At 39.7% G+C, this 18,107-nt stretch overlaps 1 protein-coding gene across 2 annotated transcripts in view; it reads left to right on the forward strand.

Moving 5' to 3' along the window:
- The first annotated feature begins 725 nt into the window (after nt 1–725).
- arhgef18a (rho/rac guanine nucleotide exchange factor (GEF) 18a) overlaps nt 726–18,107 on the forward strand; it is a 24,164-nt gene continuing 6,782 nt past the window's right edge. The window contains exons 1-11 of one of the 2 annotated variants that reach the window (XM_005729136.2): nt 726–888; nt 9,583–9,717; nt 9,870–9,968; nt 10,344–10,484; nt 10,909–11,159; nt 12,903–13,028; nt 13,625–13,742; nt 13,896–14,147; nt 15,527–15,603; nt 15,727–15,908; nt 17,371–17,426. In XM_005729136.2, the coding sequence (XP_005729193.1) occupies nt 9,893–9,968; nt 10,344–10,484; nt 10,909–11,159; nt 12,903–13,028; nt 13,625–13,742; nt 13,896–14,147; nt 15,527–15,603; nt 15,727–15,908; nt 17,371–17,426 (1,279 nt within the window). In that variant the 5' untranslated portion in view covers nt 726–888; nt 9,583–9,717; nt 9,870–9,892. The remainder of the gene's footprint in view (nt 889–9,582; nt 9,718–9,869; nt 9,969–10,343; nt 10,485–10,908; nt 11,160–12,902; nt 13,029–13,624; nt 13,743–13,895; nt 14,148–15,526; nt 15,604–15,726; nt 15,909–17,370; nt 17,427–18,107) is intronic. The other variant, XM_005729135.2, reaches the window with a different exon arrangement.

Below are 18,107 nucleotides of genomic sequence, written 5' to 3' on the forward strand. Positions count from 1 at the left end.
CTTCCATCTTCTCAGCACACTCTCTTCACTCCTTAGTACACTTCCATCTCCATCCAATCATCCTAACCAGCTGCACATCCTTTCAGCTCAATCTCTGCCTTTTCTCCTTCCTTAGTGTCCAGGCTCACATTAAACTCATTATATGCCTTTTCCTTTGCCACCACCCCTGTCTACTCCCTTCATCTCATTTTGTCTTTGCTGAGCTCTTCCTTTGAAAACTTTACTGAATTTCCTTGTTCTACCACCAAATCTCCTTCTCCTCTGTCCAAAATACCTTCTAGACACTGAGTGTAGTATAACTTCTGTTAGTATTAGCTTACCAAAAACACACAGACACACACCCTCAAGACAGTTGCTTTAGCAAGCAAAATAAATGAAAGAAATGCTGTCTTATTTATGCTAGCTGAGCTCCTACCTGCAACACCTGATTGAACCTACACAAAGGACAAGTGCTTGTTTTTGCCAAAATAAAAGCATATAACTATTCACAGCAGTTGTTTTTCACTAAAAATGGCTACCAGAGTTTCTTACTGGGAAGGTGAACTGCAGCAGATGCCAGCTGTCTGTATTAATTTAAGGATTGAGAGAAGAGGTAGTTGCTGTATGAAGATCAGGTATTACAGAAGCAGCACATTCCCACAATGCTTAGAGGAGGAAGGAGGGTTTACACAAAAGAGGCTGGGATTTGTTTTAAAACACTCCCTCCCTCCCTCCCTCATCAGCTCCATTTTTTTCCTTCTTATTTGTGCACTTGTTCCTTCGGAGACATCCTCTCTGTTTGTTGTTTTTAGCGGGCGCTGCTGACAGATAAGATTGATCTCGCTTACCTTTACCTGGAAATAACAGAAAACCTGTCTTCTCGTTCTTTCGGCTTCATTTCAATAGCAGGTAAGATGAAACCGTTCTCGGAGTTAACTATTATTGTTTAGCATATGAGCATCAAGTGGATAGAAGTAGTTAACAAGCATGAAGGGATTGCGTTAGCAAGCTAAATTAGCTTACTAACCCCGTAAAACGCAACGCTGCGTCGCGAACGCAGAAAGTTTTAAGAAGACGTGAGCAGGAAAACTGACTCGACTTGACTGTCTTGAATTTGGTCGCTAAATTAGCATAACTTCAGCTCCGTATGCCAAGTAGTGGGAAAAACAGGAGTCATAAACTTTATAAACAAGGCTGGGATACGTGTTCAGTCACCTGTTGGCGCTCCCTTCTCTCTCGACTCTCCTGGCTTTACACCTGTTTCTGTTCCTTTCGGTGAAAGCAGATTCACTATGACAGGTTCTTCAATAACATACGCACTGAATTAAAGTTACCTTGTCATACCTCACATTCACATTAGAATGTAGTCGGAGTTTAGTTCGAGAGTTTATAATTATCATGTGTAACTATCCTATGAAATTAAGAGTATTCTCTGAACTTTCCTTTTGGGGTGTCAAGTCACTAGCTACGCAGTGACATTAATCCATAACCGTTAAAAACGTACAAAAATAGGGTTATTCCATACGCGGAGTGATATTCATATACAACGTCGAACCAATAAAACGCACAGGAATGGAACGTTTTTCCTTTGGCGGAGTGATACGTAGAGCTCTGCCAGCTGCACATATATTAAAATTAGGACGTGTCGACCAAAATAACATAAAATAAAAATAAGTAAATTGTATGTATCTGAAATGTATCTGAAATGTATCTGAAATGTATCTGAAATGTATCTGAAATGTATCTGAAATGACTGAAATCCATAAATTTAATCATATACAACTGAAAAACCTCAAGTGTCAGCTAAATTACAATTGCTGATAAATCTTGGTGTCCGCTGAAATGTAGGCTAGTCATAAAAGTTTTTAAACCTTGGCTGATTAAAAAAAGAAAACAAAAAAAATACAGAGCATTAAGAAGCTAGTTGTATATGTAAGCATATAAGTTGTAACATTAAAAATAAAAACAATGTATGTGTGGTTTTTAAATAATGCCTCTGAAAAATATTTCTGATAGACGTGTTTATGCAGGTCTGAAACCAGTAAAACTTTAGATGTAAGTTTGAACTAAGAATTTTAGACAAACCAAACATAATCAGAAAAGGAAAAATCTAAATCTGCTTAACAAAGCTTAACAGTTCTAGTTGGAAGTATAGACTGTATACAAAAGATGGAAGTAGCCATTGCAACGTCATTACACCATTTGTTTTGGTATTCGCAGCCTCAGGTCTAGCGTTTTATTGGCTACCATTTTGGGGGTTTTGAAGCCAGAAGTGGCCATATTTAGATCATATTAAGATCTGAAAGAGTTCAGGTGTAGCAGGAAAATTACAGAAGTGGCATATTAAGTTTATTATCTGAGTAAAATTGAAGCACTTGAAATTGGATTAAATGATAGAAGCCACAAATTTACCCACAAGTTTAAGTTCACTGAAAGGTTAATCTTTCAAAGTTTTTGTGTACATAAAGCTTAGAGCTGAAGACAATTTTTGCTGGTTTTAAAAGTGAAGATTTGAGAATTTGAAGGACTGGGCTGTAGTTACGTGCTGCAGATAATTAGTGGTAATAAAAGCCCAGAGAGGCAGACAGTAATCACTGACTTTTTAAGGGGCTTGTTCAGATCAAGTAGAACAAGATACAAAGCATTAAAATATGTTAAAAACACAACAGCCTTAATAAAAACAGAGTAGTTTGGGCCTGGAAGCAGGGTTCATACGTCATCACTTGACAACTGGATGGATGTCTGTGCAGGATGTGATTATTATTTATTTAGGTTTTAAAGAAGACATGAAACATTAATCATATAAAGGCAAATTTAGATCATGGAGCCCTGCTCTTGAAGACTGACGTAGATGTAACACTGTCTGTGAAGCTGGATTTAAGAAATAAATAATTCAAGTTTAAGTTTTAAAAACATGTTTATCGCCATTTGTCAATATTGAACTACGTCATGTGGTTGGTTGTGACTAATAGACTTAATTTATGTTGGCTAACTAGTGACAGAATCGGTAACTCAGAGGAAAATAAGGACAATAAGACCATTTTTGATCTGCACCTGGCTGCAACAATGAGTTTTATGTTAAATAACCAAAGATATACTGTCCACTTTGACTGTGTATTGTTTGGCTAGCTGCACTCAAACTGAAAAATGCAGCTGTTAGCGGCCATGTTTGGGTTTGTAAAGCACTTTTCATGGTTGAATCAAAAGAAAAAATATCCTGGGTATGTTAACGTGCTTTTTAAGGGCTTTGTACCGTATCATTAATACATCTTTACGTGATATAAAGCTCACATCATCATGTGTTTATATATCCCAGTATGCACTGTAGGTAGGTGGATAGAGCCAAATATTGATATTATCAAATTAATATCGGCACGATAAGATCAATACTTTGTTTCTATCCTCTACCTTTAGTATGTAGTCCACTGAATTGTGTTAACTTATTATTATTATTATTATTATTATTATTATTATTATTTAATGAAAATATATACCTCAAATTGTGGAAAGTAAAAAACTGATTTAGTTGTCATGAAAATGTTTTCAAAATTTGCAAACTGATGATTCATCTCATAAATCATGACACACTGCTCTCGCCTACATAAGCTGACTTTATAAGATATAAGTATTGGTATAGGCAGTACTAGCCATTGTATCAGATAACTGCCTAAATTTACAGTATTGCACAACAATGAAAAAAGCTCAGGCGTGTCTGATAGCAAGAGTTGTGTTGCCCTGCGATGACGTTTTAGTATCTAAAAAGGGAGCTACTTCAGCAATTTCCGATAAAGCACAGAACTTTGCAAAGTATGTAAGAAATCCACTCCTGATGAAGACTGGAAACAACAAACTTGTTGGGCAAAAACACACCGTACACCGAGGCTACAAAGGAGGCGATACTATCAGCTGGTGATGTGTGGCCTAAATGTAAACAAATGAATCTGCTGAGCATTACAAGCTGCATTCAGCTAGCTGCACTTCATAATGACAGGAAGTGCAAACGGTGGATGATGTGCTTTCATGTTGGAAAAGCAGGGCTTTAAGCAGCTGGTTTAAAAGATAAAATAAAATAATAATCCAAGGAAGCGAATATTTTTTCAATGTTATTGTGTGACATCAAGCAGCACATTTTGTCATGTTTACAGCCGTATTCCAAAATGGAATAAATTAAATGGACCTTTGCTCAATATTTTATTGAATTACAGCATCAAGTCTTTTTGAGTGGGATGCTACAAGTTTTTTTTTGTGAAGTTTTTCCCATTCTTTTTGGCAGAACCTCTAAAGGTCCATTTTCAGATCTCTCCAGAGATGTTCAGTCTGGGTCAAGTTTGGGCTCTGGCTGGGCGACCCGGGGGTATTTAGAGTGGTCCTGAAGCCACTCCTTACTGGTGCGCCTAACTTTTTTTTCTTAGGTCCGCTAGCCGTAATGCTCCAACAATAAGGTACACTTTTGAGGAAATGAAAGGATTTTAAGTGCGCCTTATAGTCCGAAAAATACGGTACTGAAAAAGTTCTTGTGCTTAAAGTGTTTCACTGAGCTGAAATTTAAACTCAAAATATCTCAAGATATATAAAATAAAAAGAAAGTCAAAATTAAAAGTGCCTCAAAGGCTTCGAACTGAACATCTCAGTATCTGAACATCTTACCTTGGGCATGGGCATCTGAGAGGTTCTGCCCTTGATTAGCTCTGATTGGTTTAGACCAAGATATGGGCATAATGTGTGTCTGTTGTTGACCACACAGAGACATTCAGAGTTGCGGCTGGTCGTACCAACCTAGGATTTTTTTTGGCGGAACATTAGCACATTGGTGGAATGTGCAGGTATCGCCGTGCACTATTGGATTATCTTGGGAATTCTCTACGTTATTTCCCCTTTCTGCGCATCTATGCAGAGATGCGCGTGACACACAAATCGATCGAACAGCAGCAGCACGGAGTCAGTGCTGCGATGCTTCAGCGGCGTGTTCAGCTACTCTAAGCAGCACCTTCATGATTGGTTTAGGCCACGATATGGGCATAATGTTGTCTGCTGTTGGCCACATAGACTTTCAGAGTTGCGGAGACTGTTTTATATACTGTTGGAAGATGAACAGGTTTTCGTCAAGGACGTCTCTGTACGTTGCTACATTAATCTTTCTTTTGAAAAACATCCCCCCCAACATGATGCTGCCACCACCATGCTTCACTGTAGTGATGAGCACTGCCTGGTTTCCTTCGCACATGAATTGAAGGTCAAATTGAATTGACCTACTGTTGCATTGTAATGCTGCTGCTATTTCATTAGGTTCACACCTAAAATTAGGTATTAGGTGAGTCATCAATGACAGTAGCTCATTGAAGAATAGAAAAGGCCTTTCATTTACTTACACTTATAAATGCTGTGAGCACTGATAATGTTGAGTATTTTTGTTTCTATATCGTCAATCTTATCTTTATCACAGATTTTCTTGAAATATGATGGGATGATTAGCGGCTGTATTGCCCACCAGTCATTTGTACTACAGGTCCCACTACAGGCTCGAGATTTAGTGAAGGAAGGGCACCCGGAGTAAAGTCTATTCAATCAATTATAGTAATCCATCTGTTATAGAAAATAATGGAGCGGCTAAAAGGACCTTTTGTTGATATTTAAGGGAGCTGCAGATGAGTGTTGGAAAGGCGTTAAAGCAGCATAATCGGTCTACTGTTTTTCATATTGTTTTACAGTATATTTAAGTATTAAAAATTGCACATAATATACTTTAAGGTTTCTAAGGTTTATTAATTAGTCTCACACACTTTAATGAATTCAGGTGAACCAATAGCAGCTTGAAATGGTGAGAAAATACAGTAAACGTCTGTAATCTTATAAATTCAGACCACAAATGGAGCTGAAGGCCTTGAGGTTGGTGTAACATTTAAAGGTTTAGCCGTGCTCTGGGTTATCCGGGACTCTAACTCCACGATGCAGACGCATGCTCTTGCTCCAGCCTCACATTGAGGACTCAGTAAAGGTCAGATTCACCTCTTCATACTGACAGAAACACATTGGCATGCGATTACAGCACACTGCAGTGGAGTTAAAAACACCCTGTTTCTAGTCAATAAGTAAACTGTGTGTCAAGGCTGCACGAGAGAGCAAGCACTGCAGTATTTCGCTCTCTGATCATATTTTCTACTGTAGTTATGTGTGAAATGTACGTTGTTTGGGTTTTATGAGGGCCAAGAGCAAATGGATCACTGGATTTGTGGCCTCTTCAGGCTCTGAGCTGTGGGTGGCCTTGCTGGGGCTGTTTTGCCAGGAGAAGTCCTCCTGTTGCTATGCTGCTGTAAGTCTGAGTAAAGCTACTCTTCAAACACGTCATTCACCAGTATTTTCCCGTCTCTGTCCTCTGCAGAATACTCGGCAGACTTGCCAGTCTTGTTTTTTGTTTTTGCAGAGAACGACCTGTATTTCACGCTGCTCTGCTCCCTTCCCCATGTGGGTGAATCATTTGAGGTGTGGCTTCTGCCTTCAACGAGCTGTTAAATGATACAGCCACTACATGGATAACCATATGCCATGCAGCTTAAAAGCTGGTTTTTAAAGAAAGTGCTGTAACATGATACAGTAAGGCATGATGCTGTCTTTGTATTCTCACTTTGGTTTATTTTGTAACCGTTTTGATTTATGTGGACATCATAAAAGATATCTCGCCCTTATCTGGTCTTGAGTAAATTGAGTAAATACAACTTCAGATGAACAACAACTGATTACATCTTGTGTACATCCAATTTATTAATCAAAAAATAAACAAATATGCAGATGCAGTGTGTGATTCAGTTGCTGGTAGAGCCACCTTCAGCAGCAGTAACCCGAAGTAATGGTATCAGCCTCTCACATCGCTGCAGAGGAATTTTGGCCCACTCCTCTTTATAATGTTGCTTCAGTTCATTGAGGTTTGCAGACATTCGTTTATGCACAGCTCTCTTAAAGTCCCACCACAGCATTTCAATAGGGTTGAGCTCTGGATTCTGAAAATAAAACATAAGAATCAGTGTGACTGACTCTGTCAGTCATTCATGACCCACTTTCAGTCAGGCTTTAGCTGTTGGGCAGATGTCCTCACTCTTTGACGCTAAAATACTTTGGTATACATCATGGTGCACTCAGTGACTGCAAGGTGCCCAAATCCTCAGCTCTCTACTGATGTGCTGTGTTTGGTTTTTTGTTTTTGTTTTTTACAGCCAAACATCTCTGCTGTCCAAAGGACATCTGTTCAGATGCAGTTTTGCAAACCTCAGCTGTGCACTCACTCTCTTGGCATACCTGACAAACAAGCCAAGTGTATTCAGTCTTTTTTTTTTTCAATTACTCTGTCATGAACTTTTATGAACTTTAACATTTAACATGCTAACTGAGACTTCCAGAGTCTGAGAGAGAGCTCTTGGATTTTTTTGCGGTTTCTCTGAGCATTGCACTGTCTGACCTTAAGATTATTATTCACATTATTACATGTGAATAATCTTTTGCAGTACAGAAAGATGCAGTTTGGAAATGTCCTTATAGCCTTTCCCAGATTGATGGGCAGCAGCAATTGGTTCTTTAAGACTGCTAGCAAAAACATCTTTTTAGAGGTGCTAACACCTGCTTATTATCAATGAGTTGCTTTTTATTAGCAGACCTACGTCTCACACTCTTAATTTCTGTGGAAGCAGTAACGGGTTACTGAGTTTTTCCACACAATGCTTCTGTATTTTGACTTTTTGTGAATTAAGTGCAATATGCCCCATTTTGTAGTTCATCCTAGATTGTATTTCCAGATTATTTTTGTTAAATATACTTATCTCCTGATATATAAAATGTTAGAGACAGTCAAAGTAAATAGGTAGGTACACTGCCTTTAACTTCTAACTTGCTTGGCTCATGCTGTAGCTCTGTATCCTAAAGATCACTTCTGGTTCTACAAATAAATAACATGATGGCAGCCAAAAGAATAATGTTGAGGCTCCGAAACTGCTTCTTTGAAGAGTGTGCTGCAAGTATAAGTTTAGTTTTCTTCTTGTTTTACCAAAAAAAAAAGACATAAGTTTGCAGGCGAGAGCGTGTTTATGAGTTGTGTCATAGTAACGTGTGTGTGTGCTTTAGGTGTGTCTGGCTTTGAACAGCTGCTGCCTTTCCTCCTTAAACTGTGGGGTGAAATGATGAAGCTTTGAGCTTGGGTGTGGTGGGAAACCAGTAAAATACAGATCTTTGCTGCTAAAATTGTGACTGTTTTTGACGTTTACTCCCATCATCATTTTCTTGATTGCGTTGTTCATTCTTTTGTCAGACCTCCAGCAGGCTTTGCTGCTGCTGATTAAACACATGTAGGTGTGTGCAAAGACCAGTAGATTGTTGTCGCTGACACTTAAGCACCCATTAGCATGCGCACACTGCCAGCCAGCAGGCCCCCATATACTTTTTTTCCTCCTTTTGTTTCTGTGCACTAATTTAAGTGTCTTTTCTCTGTTGCACCCCCCTCCCTTCCCCCGCCCCTTGTCTCAGGGAAACGGTGACACGCTTAAGTTGGAAAACAAGCGAGGCAGAAGTGTTAGAAGCAGATGAGTCACTCAGGGTCACAGAAAAGAATATGATAAAAAGTCATTTGAGGGACGAGGAAAAGCTGAGTGTAAAAGGATGTGTCCGTAGTCATCTCCCTGCAGAGATGCAGATCTCTGAGTCAGGAGGAAAATGCTGAGCGAAATGACCCTTCAAAGAATAAAAGGAAATGTTGATCTGTGTTTGTGCAAGCAGCTGCTGTACCTGTGTTAATTGAATAAATGACATCACTTGTGCAGCTCCACTTGTCTTGCATAATTTTTTCTTCTTTTAGTTAGCCTGAAAGCTGGTCTGACTTGAGCTGTGTTGTCACAGTTTGCTAAACCAGTTCCCTCTACACAAGACTAGATTAGTTTTGTAACCACTTGTCTGCCAATATTGTTCTTTTTCTTTGGTAGGAAGTCTTTTTGTGTAACTGTCTGAGGACAGAGAGATTTCAGAGCTGAATAAGTTATATTTTACTTTATTTCCCCTAAAATGATAAACTTGTGTTTGAGTTTAAGTTGTGGCTTCACAGATGGCAATAAGCAATCACGCTGTGACCTTCAGCGGTATCATGTTGCCCTGACTACATAAAGTTTCTGTCTAAATTGATATTCTAGCAGTTTGCTTTAATCTCCAGTCACACAGACCTGGAGACCGGTTGATTGGCCGGTTGATTGAGGTTTAATTGCTGTTGCTACGTGAAATTACTGGCCGAGAATTACCACTACATCGAAAGCCTCCTTCCATTGGGTTATCTGCAATGAAGAATAGAGTGAATGGAGTAAATGAAGAATGTTTGCCTTCAGTTGCACACTTCTACTTTGAGGCAGCTCAGAGAGTAGTTGGCGACTGTTTGCAGACAGGAATGAAGTCTTCCAAACAAGCTGTGGGTAACAGCAGCAATCCGCTAGTGACAAAGCAGCAGCAGGGGGACATTTGCGATGTAGCAAATTTGCTAGAGATTCAGTGTTTTAACCACCTGACACTTTAGTCTGTTAGCAGTCCTCATCTTTCTGCTCATGTTTCTCACAGACTGTTTTTTGCTCTCTCACACAGCCCTGGGGAGAGTATTTCTCCCCCAGCCCACAATGGCCTTTCAGCCAACTTCCTCGGTCCACGCATGACTGCCCCCCACCCCACCCAAAAACACCAAAATCAACCCCTCTCTTCTTACAGCAACACAAGCCCCAGGTGTGTACGTCCCCAGGTTTAGTTTTACTCCTGATACAATAAATAGGCTGTTTTCTAGTGAAGAAACTCAAACCTAACCACACATGTGATGTTTGTGTTATTCTTTGTGACGTTGTTCCTTTGTGGGGGGTTTTTTCTTTCTTTTCACTCAGTAGAAATTGACAAATTAGCACAGATGGAGGAGACCGATAGCTGGAGAGATCGGTTGAAGCTCTCCAGTGAGGACTTGACTGATCCCATCAACCTCGAAGGTCAGTCGGTCAAGCACGACCTGGAGCTGCTCACAGCTCCTCACTTCTGTCACAGTCGGAAAATAATGGTGGAAACTTCCTGGGTGAAAATACCTTTTATAGTCTTTGTTGTTCTTGTCCATAAATATATTTAACACAGTCCAGTGCTGCTTAGTTTTACTCACTTTTAATATTTTTGTATGCAGTTGTATATAAATAAGGAAAAGACCTAAATCTGTTGCTATATAAAGAAAAGTTATTAAAAGCAGATTCAAAAAAACCTGTGTAACCAGCAGTGAATCACTGACACGCACTCATATGACCACAAAGCACAAGCCTTGTTTCGTGTGTGTGTGTGTGTGTGTGTGTGTGTGTGTGTGTGTGTGTGTCATCCAGACTCCCATTATACCCTGCTGCAACTCGAGCTTGAAGCCGATGCCCAGAATTTGGAGGCAGACTCCTGGAGTCTGACTGTGGATCAGAACTACCTAAAGAACCTGAGCAAAGAGGAAATAAAAAGACAAGACATCATCTATGGTACGCTGAGCTATACTGAATCAAGTTGAGGCCTAAATGTTGAATGCTGTTTTGCTCTTTATGGGTATTTTTCTATAACCTGTCAAAATATATCCGCGCATAAATTCCTGTGTTTGTCAGCGTGTCAGAATCTTCTCATGTCAGTCACCCATTGAATTGAGAGCTCTTTCTAATGCCTATAATTATGATTACAACAGCGGTGGTGGATTCTCTCTTTACCTCATAGGACCTTTTGCTGAGACACACTTCTGCTGTGATAATAAGTACGATGACATTAGTAATTCTCTTGTCTGCCTTTGAACGCTGCTTTGACCTGCTGACCCTGTCTTTTACGCTGCATTGGGGAAACATTTAGAGTCACAGTGGTTGGTGCTGAGAAAGAAGAATATTTTATCAAGAGTTTTTCTCTTCATGTACTTCCTAGAATTGATCAAGACCGAGGTGCACCTCGTGCACACCTTAAAAATCCTTCTCGGGGTCTTCATGCACGAGCTGAGGCAGTCCCAGCTGATAGAAGAGGGTCGGCTGAAGAGGCTCTTCCTGGGCATCGAATCCCTACTCGTCATCCACGAGCACTTCCTCAAATGCCTCAAAATGTGCCGAAACCAGAGTCAGGAGGAAGGAAACCCGATTAACTACCAAATATCACAGATAACAGATGTCCTCATCTCTCAGGTAAGCTGGGAAAGCAGCGCGCCGTATCTGCTTACATGTTTATTATTTACTCATCCTGAGGGTAAAATGCTTTAAGAGTTTTTATGGTAACACAACGCAAAGCGATGCGTTAAGGTCAGCTTCCACAAAATACTTTCAGGAATCTGGAAGCCATTTGTTAGAGGTCCAAATGGGGAAAAAGGTCCTGAAATTGGAGAATAAACAGGTTGTTCAACATCCTGAAGGATCACTTTTCCTGATTGAAATTCCAATTCCAAAAATAAGCCTATCAGAGGAGTGGCTAAACCAACAGTCTGGTTCATTCTTGAAAAAGGAATGCACTGACCAGCTCAGCTACTGAAAAAGGCCCTAACAACCACAGACCACAGACAGACCTTGATAGTCACAGTAGGAGTGATTATCAAGGTCTACAAACAAGAGAAGGCTTCATGAATGGAGGTAAAAAGGGATTATAACAAGGTAAAAACCACAAGAACAGGAAGGCCAGATTAGACTTTTACTTTAATGAGAGCGTGCACAGTTCTGAAATAGATTTTTTATTTTTTTATTTTTTTTTGGACAGATGACAGAAGCAGCAGGATGAATTGTGAAGCGCGCAGGGCTCTTCACTCTGCCCAGATTTAGCCCGATTCTGCAAAACTGAATGGATGTTCACCCAATATTTTCTTAAGGCAAAGAAATAAGATATTCTTCAGTGCGCAAATGAGTCAAATGAGTCTGACCTCAACCCAACAGGGCAGTTTTTCAGTGACTCAAGACAAAACTGAAGGCACAGACCCACAAACAAAGAGCAGTAAATACGTGCAGGAACGATGCAATGCCACTGACGTCATATTCCCACACACACTTTTTTTTTTCATGCTCCCCATTTATCAACACATTTCCTGAGTGAGAAATGAGAATCCACACAGTGCCACACTGTTATAGGCCCTCAAAGTAGTTTGGGAGTGGGTCAAAAATGCTCAAATGCTCATGTGGGATAAGTAATCTTCTTATATGCCTGATCTCAACTGGCTGTCATCAGTGTGGAGGACTAGCTGCTCTTCTCCCAAATGACAGAGCTCCTCACCCTGTCTTTAAATGAGGTGTCATTTAGAGGAAGCTCAGTTCTGCTGCTCATATTACTCAGCCTTATTCTTTAGGTCAATACCCAAAGGTGAGCCGGAGGTGAGAGCAGGTAGACCTGCTGTCCCTGGAGCCAGGCTGGGAGCTCACTGACCTTGAGCTCACTGGCCTTAACCTGTAGAGCCCGTCTAAGTGCATCCCTCTGTGAGCTGAATTTGTTGTTGGGCAAATCCAGACACCTCTGATGATTTTTACAGTCATTGGTCAGCTGGGAAGCAAGAAGGAAAGCTCGGATCTGAATTTTTCTGTTTCATATTCATTTTTCACACAAGTAGAAATGTTAGTCTTCGTTCTCTAACCTCTGCTTCTGACACAGTGTATGGAAAACTTTAACTGTAACTCGATGCTAACACAGAGGGTTCATGTTTATTAAAACGCCTACACCTGTTGTTGTTTTCTAGGTAAACTCACAGATCTGTGAAATCTTAACGCAAGTCAGCACATCAGCATATATCAATGTCCTTTTTTTAAAAAAAAATTCTCTTATTTCCAGCATCCACACACCAGGAAAATGTTGTTGCGTGAATTCAGCACATCATTGTTAGTATTAACGCCTTCATATCCCTTTTTTTTTTTTTTTTTTTTTTTTTTTCCCCCCCCCCCCCTGAATTATTTCAGTTTTCAGGTTCAAAAGGAGATCAGATGGTGGCTTATTACGGGATGTTTTGCGGCCATCACTTAGAAGCCGACCGCATCTACAAAGATCTGATCCAGAACAACAAGCGGCTGCAGGCCCTCGACAGAGTAAGAAATCCACACTCGCTGTTCGCATCAAGTCGAAATGATTTCCTTCAAATTTTAGCTGAAGAACAAGAGCAGGTCCGCTTTGTTTATCCTTAAATTTAGATCAAGTGTTTACAGTATCAGGTCACAGGAACCATTGTGTCAGCTGCGTTCTTTAATACAAATACAAATTACTAAGTACGAGTTTTCAGGTACTGCAATGGAACTTTGCTTTTTCAGGCTGTCTTTGAATTCAGCCCCTCTGCAGGTTGATCATTTTCATTCCTATCAAACGATGCGGCATAGATATCCAGTACGATTATTTATTTATTTATTTTTCTCATTGACATCTGATGTATTTTCAGCGTTTTTGACCAGTGTATTTCTTTGTAACCACACAAAGCGGCATGTTTTTTCTTATTCTTCAACATGTTGTGTGTATCACTTTCTCTGTCTTGCTGTCTACTGTCAAACAGTGTTTGAGACTTTCTCTTTAAATGGCAGTCACACATCTGGTACTCTAATGTAATCTCTTGAACAAGCAAATACAGTAACACATTTGATCAAGTTTCTAAAATGTATGAAACTTTGTTTTTATTTTATTTTTTATAAATAAGAAAATAGGTCAGCTGCCTCTGGTGCGGAGGTTGGGAATCTCCGACTGCTTACTGTTGGTGACTCAGCGCATCACAAAGTATCCCGTGCTGGTGGAGCGACTCCTACAAAACATCGACGGTAAAATCTCAACAGCCACCTTAAAGAGACTTTCAGTGTTTAACTAAGCAACATGTCTACAAGCTGAAATTAGTGAAATCTGCTCACCTTGCTGGCTGCAGGGTTTTAAAAAGAAATAAATGTGGTTGGATCGTTTATTTCTCGCTCTTACAGCCGACACAGACGACCACAGGTCTCTCAGCAAAGCCTTGGAGTGCATCAAAAACACCATCGCCCAGGTGAACGCTCAGGTCAAAGACTATGAGAAAGCCGCTCGTGTGAGAGAGATCGGTTATCGCCTGGATCCAAAATCTGTGGGGCGGCTGAACGGAGGCGAGGTCATCCGCAGGGAGGATCTGATTCAGGGCAACAGGAAGCTGGTGCATGAAGGCGCGGTCACCTGGAAGTCATCTGGTAAACAGAAAGGTGTGTGTCTGCGTTTTACTAAATATCCAAAGTAAACAGTGACTGACGGTCCGGTCAGTTTTCCTGAGTCCCGACCTGAAAAGGATAAAAGTTCTCAATGAAAATGTTAGTTTTCAATGTTGATTTGTTGCGATAAATTCTTCATTTTTATTTTTCTTAGTTATACGTTGTTATATGTTATAAATTTCTGTTTTATATTTTGTAGACTGTGCAGAGAGACAATAGTTTATTAAGACATTTTGATCTTCGAGCCGAGCTGCTGAGCTTGTAATGAGATCACAAACCAGCAGGTCTCGTGTTAAACAAGCCTAAAACCTGAGCTTTTGGCTTTTTTCCCCATTTTTATTCTTTCCGCTTCTCTTGGTTCAGCATGATATTCGTGTTTATGTTTATATAAATAAGATTTAGCCACACAGATTCATTTTCAACTGCAGTCCTCAGCAAGTTGATGGTATTTAAATGAATGAACAAAACCAAATGCACAGAAGCACATGAAAATTAAAACGCAGGAGCATATGTTAAATAAAACACACACGCATGTAATATATCAAAGATCAAACTTAAACTCAAAACAGTCAAAAGGTGTCACAATCAAACACTTTGATCTAGTAATGGCTGTTTTATCTGTGTTCCGTCTTAAGCACATTTAATTATATGTAAACTCAACGTGCTTAAGACGGAACCTGTGTAGGTTTTTACAAGGCCTTGAGCCATTGAGAGCAGCAAAATAAAACAAACCAAAAAAAAACGAACGTAAATGCTCAATATAAGAGGATTGTTTTGAACTGTGAGTCATGCAAAGCTGCTCTGAGCATAATAGAGACTTTAAAGCCTGCTGCTTACAGTTCAGAGTGTGTCCTGCTTTGTGAAACAGTTTTACTTCCTCGTGCTGACAGCAACATCCATTCGCTTTGTGCGGCTGTTGCCTTTGAGATATTGCCACAGAGTTAAATTCAGACGGGGGGAGAATTTGTAATAATACAAAGAGCATGTCACACGTCTCAGCCAAGTGTGACGCACATGAAGATTCCCACAGATTTCCACTCGTGTCCATATTTAGACTTATGCTTTACACATAACTTGGACCCGCCTTGTTTTCAAAATGCAGTGGTGACTGTGAAGCGATCAGCAGAGGTCAGACGGTAAACTGAGGTGAGCGTGTGTGTACTCTGGTGTGATTTTAATGAAACTTTGAGGATTGAGTGCTCAGTGGATTACCACTTTGACTTCTCAGTGCGGCTTTTGTCAAAATCCGAAACAATCCGACAACCGGCAAAACTACTTTTTTGTCATTAAGCGATGATGAGCAGTCCTGTTGAGTCGCAGCATTAAGTGCTTGTGTTGTTTTGATGCTGAGCAGCTTTAATCTCCCCCTGCAGACGTCCATGCTGTGCTGCTGTCAGATGTGCTGCTCCTCTTACAAGAGAAAGACCAGAAGTTCGTATTTGCTGCTGTTGTGAGTTCTTCTCAAACGTTAACGGCTGACACCGTTTACACACCATTTACTGTATCATTTATACATAAAAGGTTTCACTGCATTTAATAATAAGATCAGTGTTTATGATTGCGCCTCGTGCAGGATAACAAACCTCCAGTCATCTCCCTTGAAAGACTGATAGTCAGAGAAGTGGCCATGGAGGAGAAGGCTATTTTCCTCATTTGTGCACGGACCGTCGGCTTGCCGGAGATGTACGAGATCCGCATGGGCTCTCGAGAGGAGCGCATCACGTGGGAGGCCATCATACGAGAAGCGTTGGAACGGTAAGCCGAGTGCTTCTAGGAAAAACGTTCAAACGATGGACGTAGTTTCTGGAAAAAGGAAGCCAGTGCAGTCTTTGGTATGAGGTCATCTCACTAAAATGACCATAGTGTAGTATCAATAGTTCTCTATGTACCCCAGGTCCTCCTTGATGGGTGGACCAGTCTGAACTAAAGTTTGCATCATCAAATGTACAGCAAAAACATTTATTATAAATTTTGATTTTATCATCTGCCTGCGAATGCACCGTTGCGTTCTCTGTTTGCTTCTGTTCACATGTGTCGCATTCAACATATGTCACCATGTGTAAATGTGTAACCAAATTTAGTCTCTGGGACTGAGTTTTGCTCGAGTCACCTCTAAATATTAGAATGAAGATTTAGAAAAATTGTTGCAGGCTCAGTATCAATGTGTTCAATTAAAGATCAATTCTACTTTTATTGGCGTCACACAGGGAAGCTTATCCGGGGGAAGCTCATTGGCTAATGATTAGTGTTGGGATTAAATAATTTGCAGTGCCTTAATAATGCTATGCTTTTTATTAATAAGTGTTATAAAGTTGTATAGTATAGTATTAAGTGGACACAGCCCTGAAAAATAAAAGCATTAGACCATGTGTCCTTGGGGATTCACCCTTCGCTCCACCCATCGATCCTTTCTGGCTTCCTTCCAGTTAGCAAGTTAGTCAGTATAAATGTTACATTTCATTCAGAATTTGGTAACATCACTGATTAAATAGCCTCCTAAGGGAGATGTTTTGGGCGGGTCCTTCCAGGAGATCAGGATGGAATCATTGCTGGAGACAGTGATTCAGTTTAATTCACTTTTATTTATATATAGCTCCAAATTACTACTGTCACCTCAAGGCGCTTTATAGCGTAAATACCCTACAGTAATACACAGAACACCCCAACAATCACACAATCCCCTTTGAGGTGGCTCTTGGCGGCTGTGGGAAGAAAAGAAACCCTAACAGGAAGAAACCTCCAGTTTCTCCAGGGAGAAGTTGATCTCTGTTTAGACTGACCCTGACCAGGATAAGGTATAGATGGATTTTATTTGATGCATTTTATTTCTAAATAAAACAAATTCCTTTTCTTAAATCATGGTGAGTGAAAGCCTTCCTATTAAATTAAAAACAAGTCAATTATTTAAATTGTTTTTAAATCTGGCCATTGGTTAAACATCTCCCTGATCAAAGTGTGGTGTCTCTTTACTAAAGACTTGAACGTTAAAGCATTAAAGCAGCCAACAGCCAGCTTTTGTTGTCTTTGTGAGATCATACCCATTTATTTCTTAGTGTTTATATTTATTTTACAGATTATTTCTTATTGACACTTGTGCATGTGTTAAAGTGGCACGTTTCATGTCATATTCTCATCCCTGTACAAATAAAAATGTATAAATTCTAATTAAAAATGATACATAAAAGTGGATACTGAGTAGGTTGTCTGTGTTTTTCAGTCATCAGCAAGAGGTGCAGTACAATGAAATGATCACTACTCTGCAAAGGTTTCAAGGTAAGACGGCCGAGAACATCGGCCACTTTTGTGCTCGGCAAATCCTCCGGTGTGACATTTTTGCAGTAATTAATTTGAGGGAAACTTGACCTGATTTTACTACATACATCTTCATAAAGGAAAGGGATTTAAAGGATTTAAAAATTGCATTTTTGGAAATTGTTCTGGAGATTTGCCAGTTTTTAACTGATTTTGGGTTTGTGCTCACCCACCTTCTTTACTTAAGATTTTATTTTATTTTTTTAAATGCATTTTCAACCTGTCCCAGCCGGAAGATCAAAGAGTGTGGAAAACGACCTTCTTCCTTTCTCTTCTTGTTATAATGTTAGGTGTACAAAGCGAGAGTCACTGTGTGCTAAGCAGTGTTGGGCAAGTTACTTCTTCAAAAAAGTAACTGAGTTACAATATTCTAAAAGTAATTAATTACTTGAAAAGTAACTATTGCGTTACTTTAAAAAAAAAAAAACAAAAAAAAAAACGTTTAACCCTCTGGGTATAATTGACCATTTTTAACTACTTTTGATGTTTCCTCTACATTTCACCTTTAAAATCGATTTACTTTGCCGTGTTTGGTATCATTGTTTTCAGCACAACCTCACGTGTCTGAATTTACAGTTATGTTTTCATTTTGACATACTGTATTAACACAATTGATCTAAAATCAGACAAAAAACATAAAAT

This window comes from Pundamilia nyererei, unplaced genomic scaffold (assembly GCF_000239375.1).
Source record: "Pundamilia nyererei isolate P.nyererei 1_Seehausen unplaced genomic scaffold, PunNye1.0 scaffold00031, whole genome shotgun sequence".
NCBI classification, from domain to species: domain Eukaryota; kingdom Metazoa; phylum Chordata; class Actinopteri; order Cichliformes; family Cichlidae; genus Pundamilia; species Pundamilia nyererei.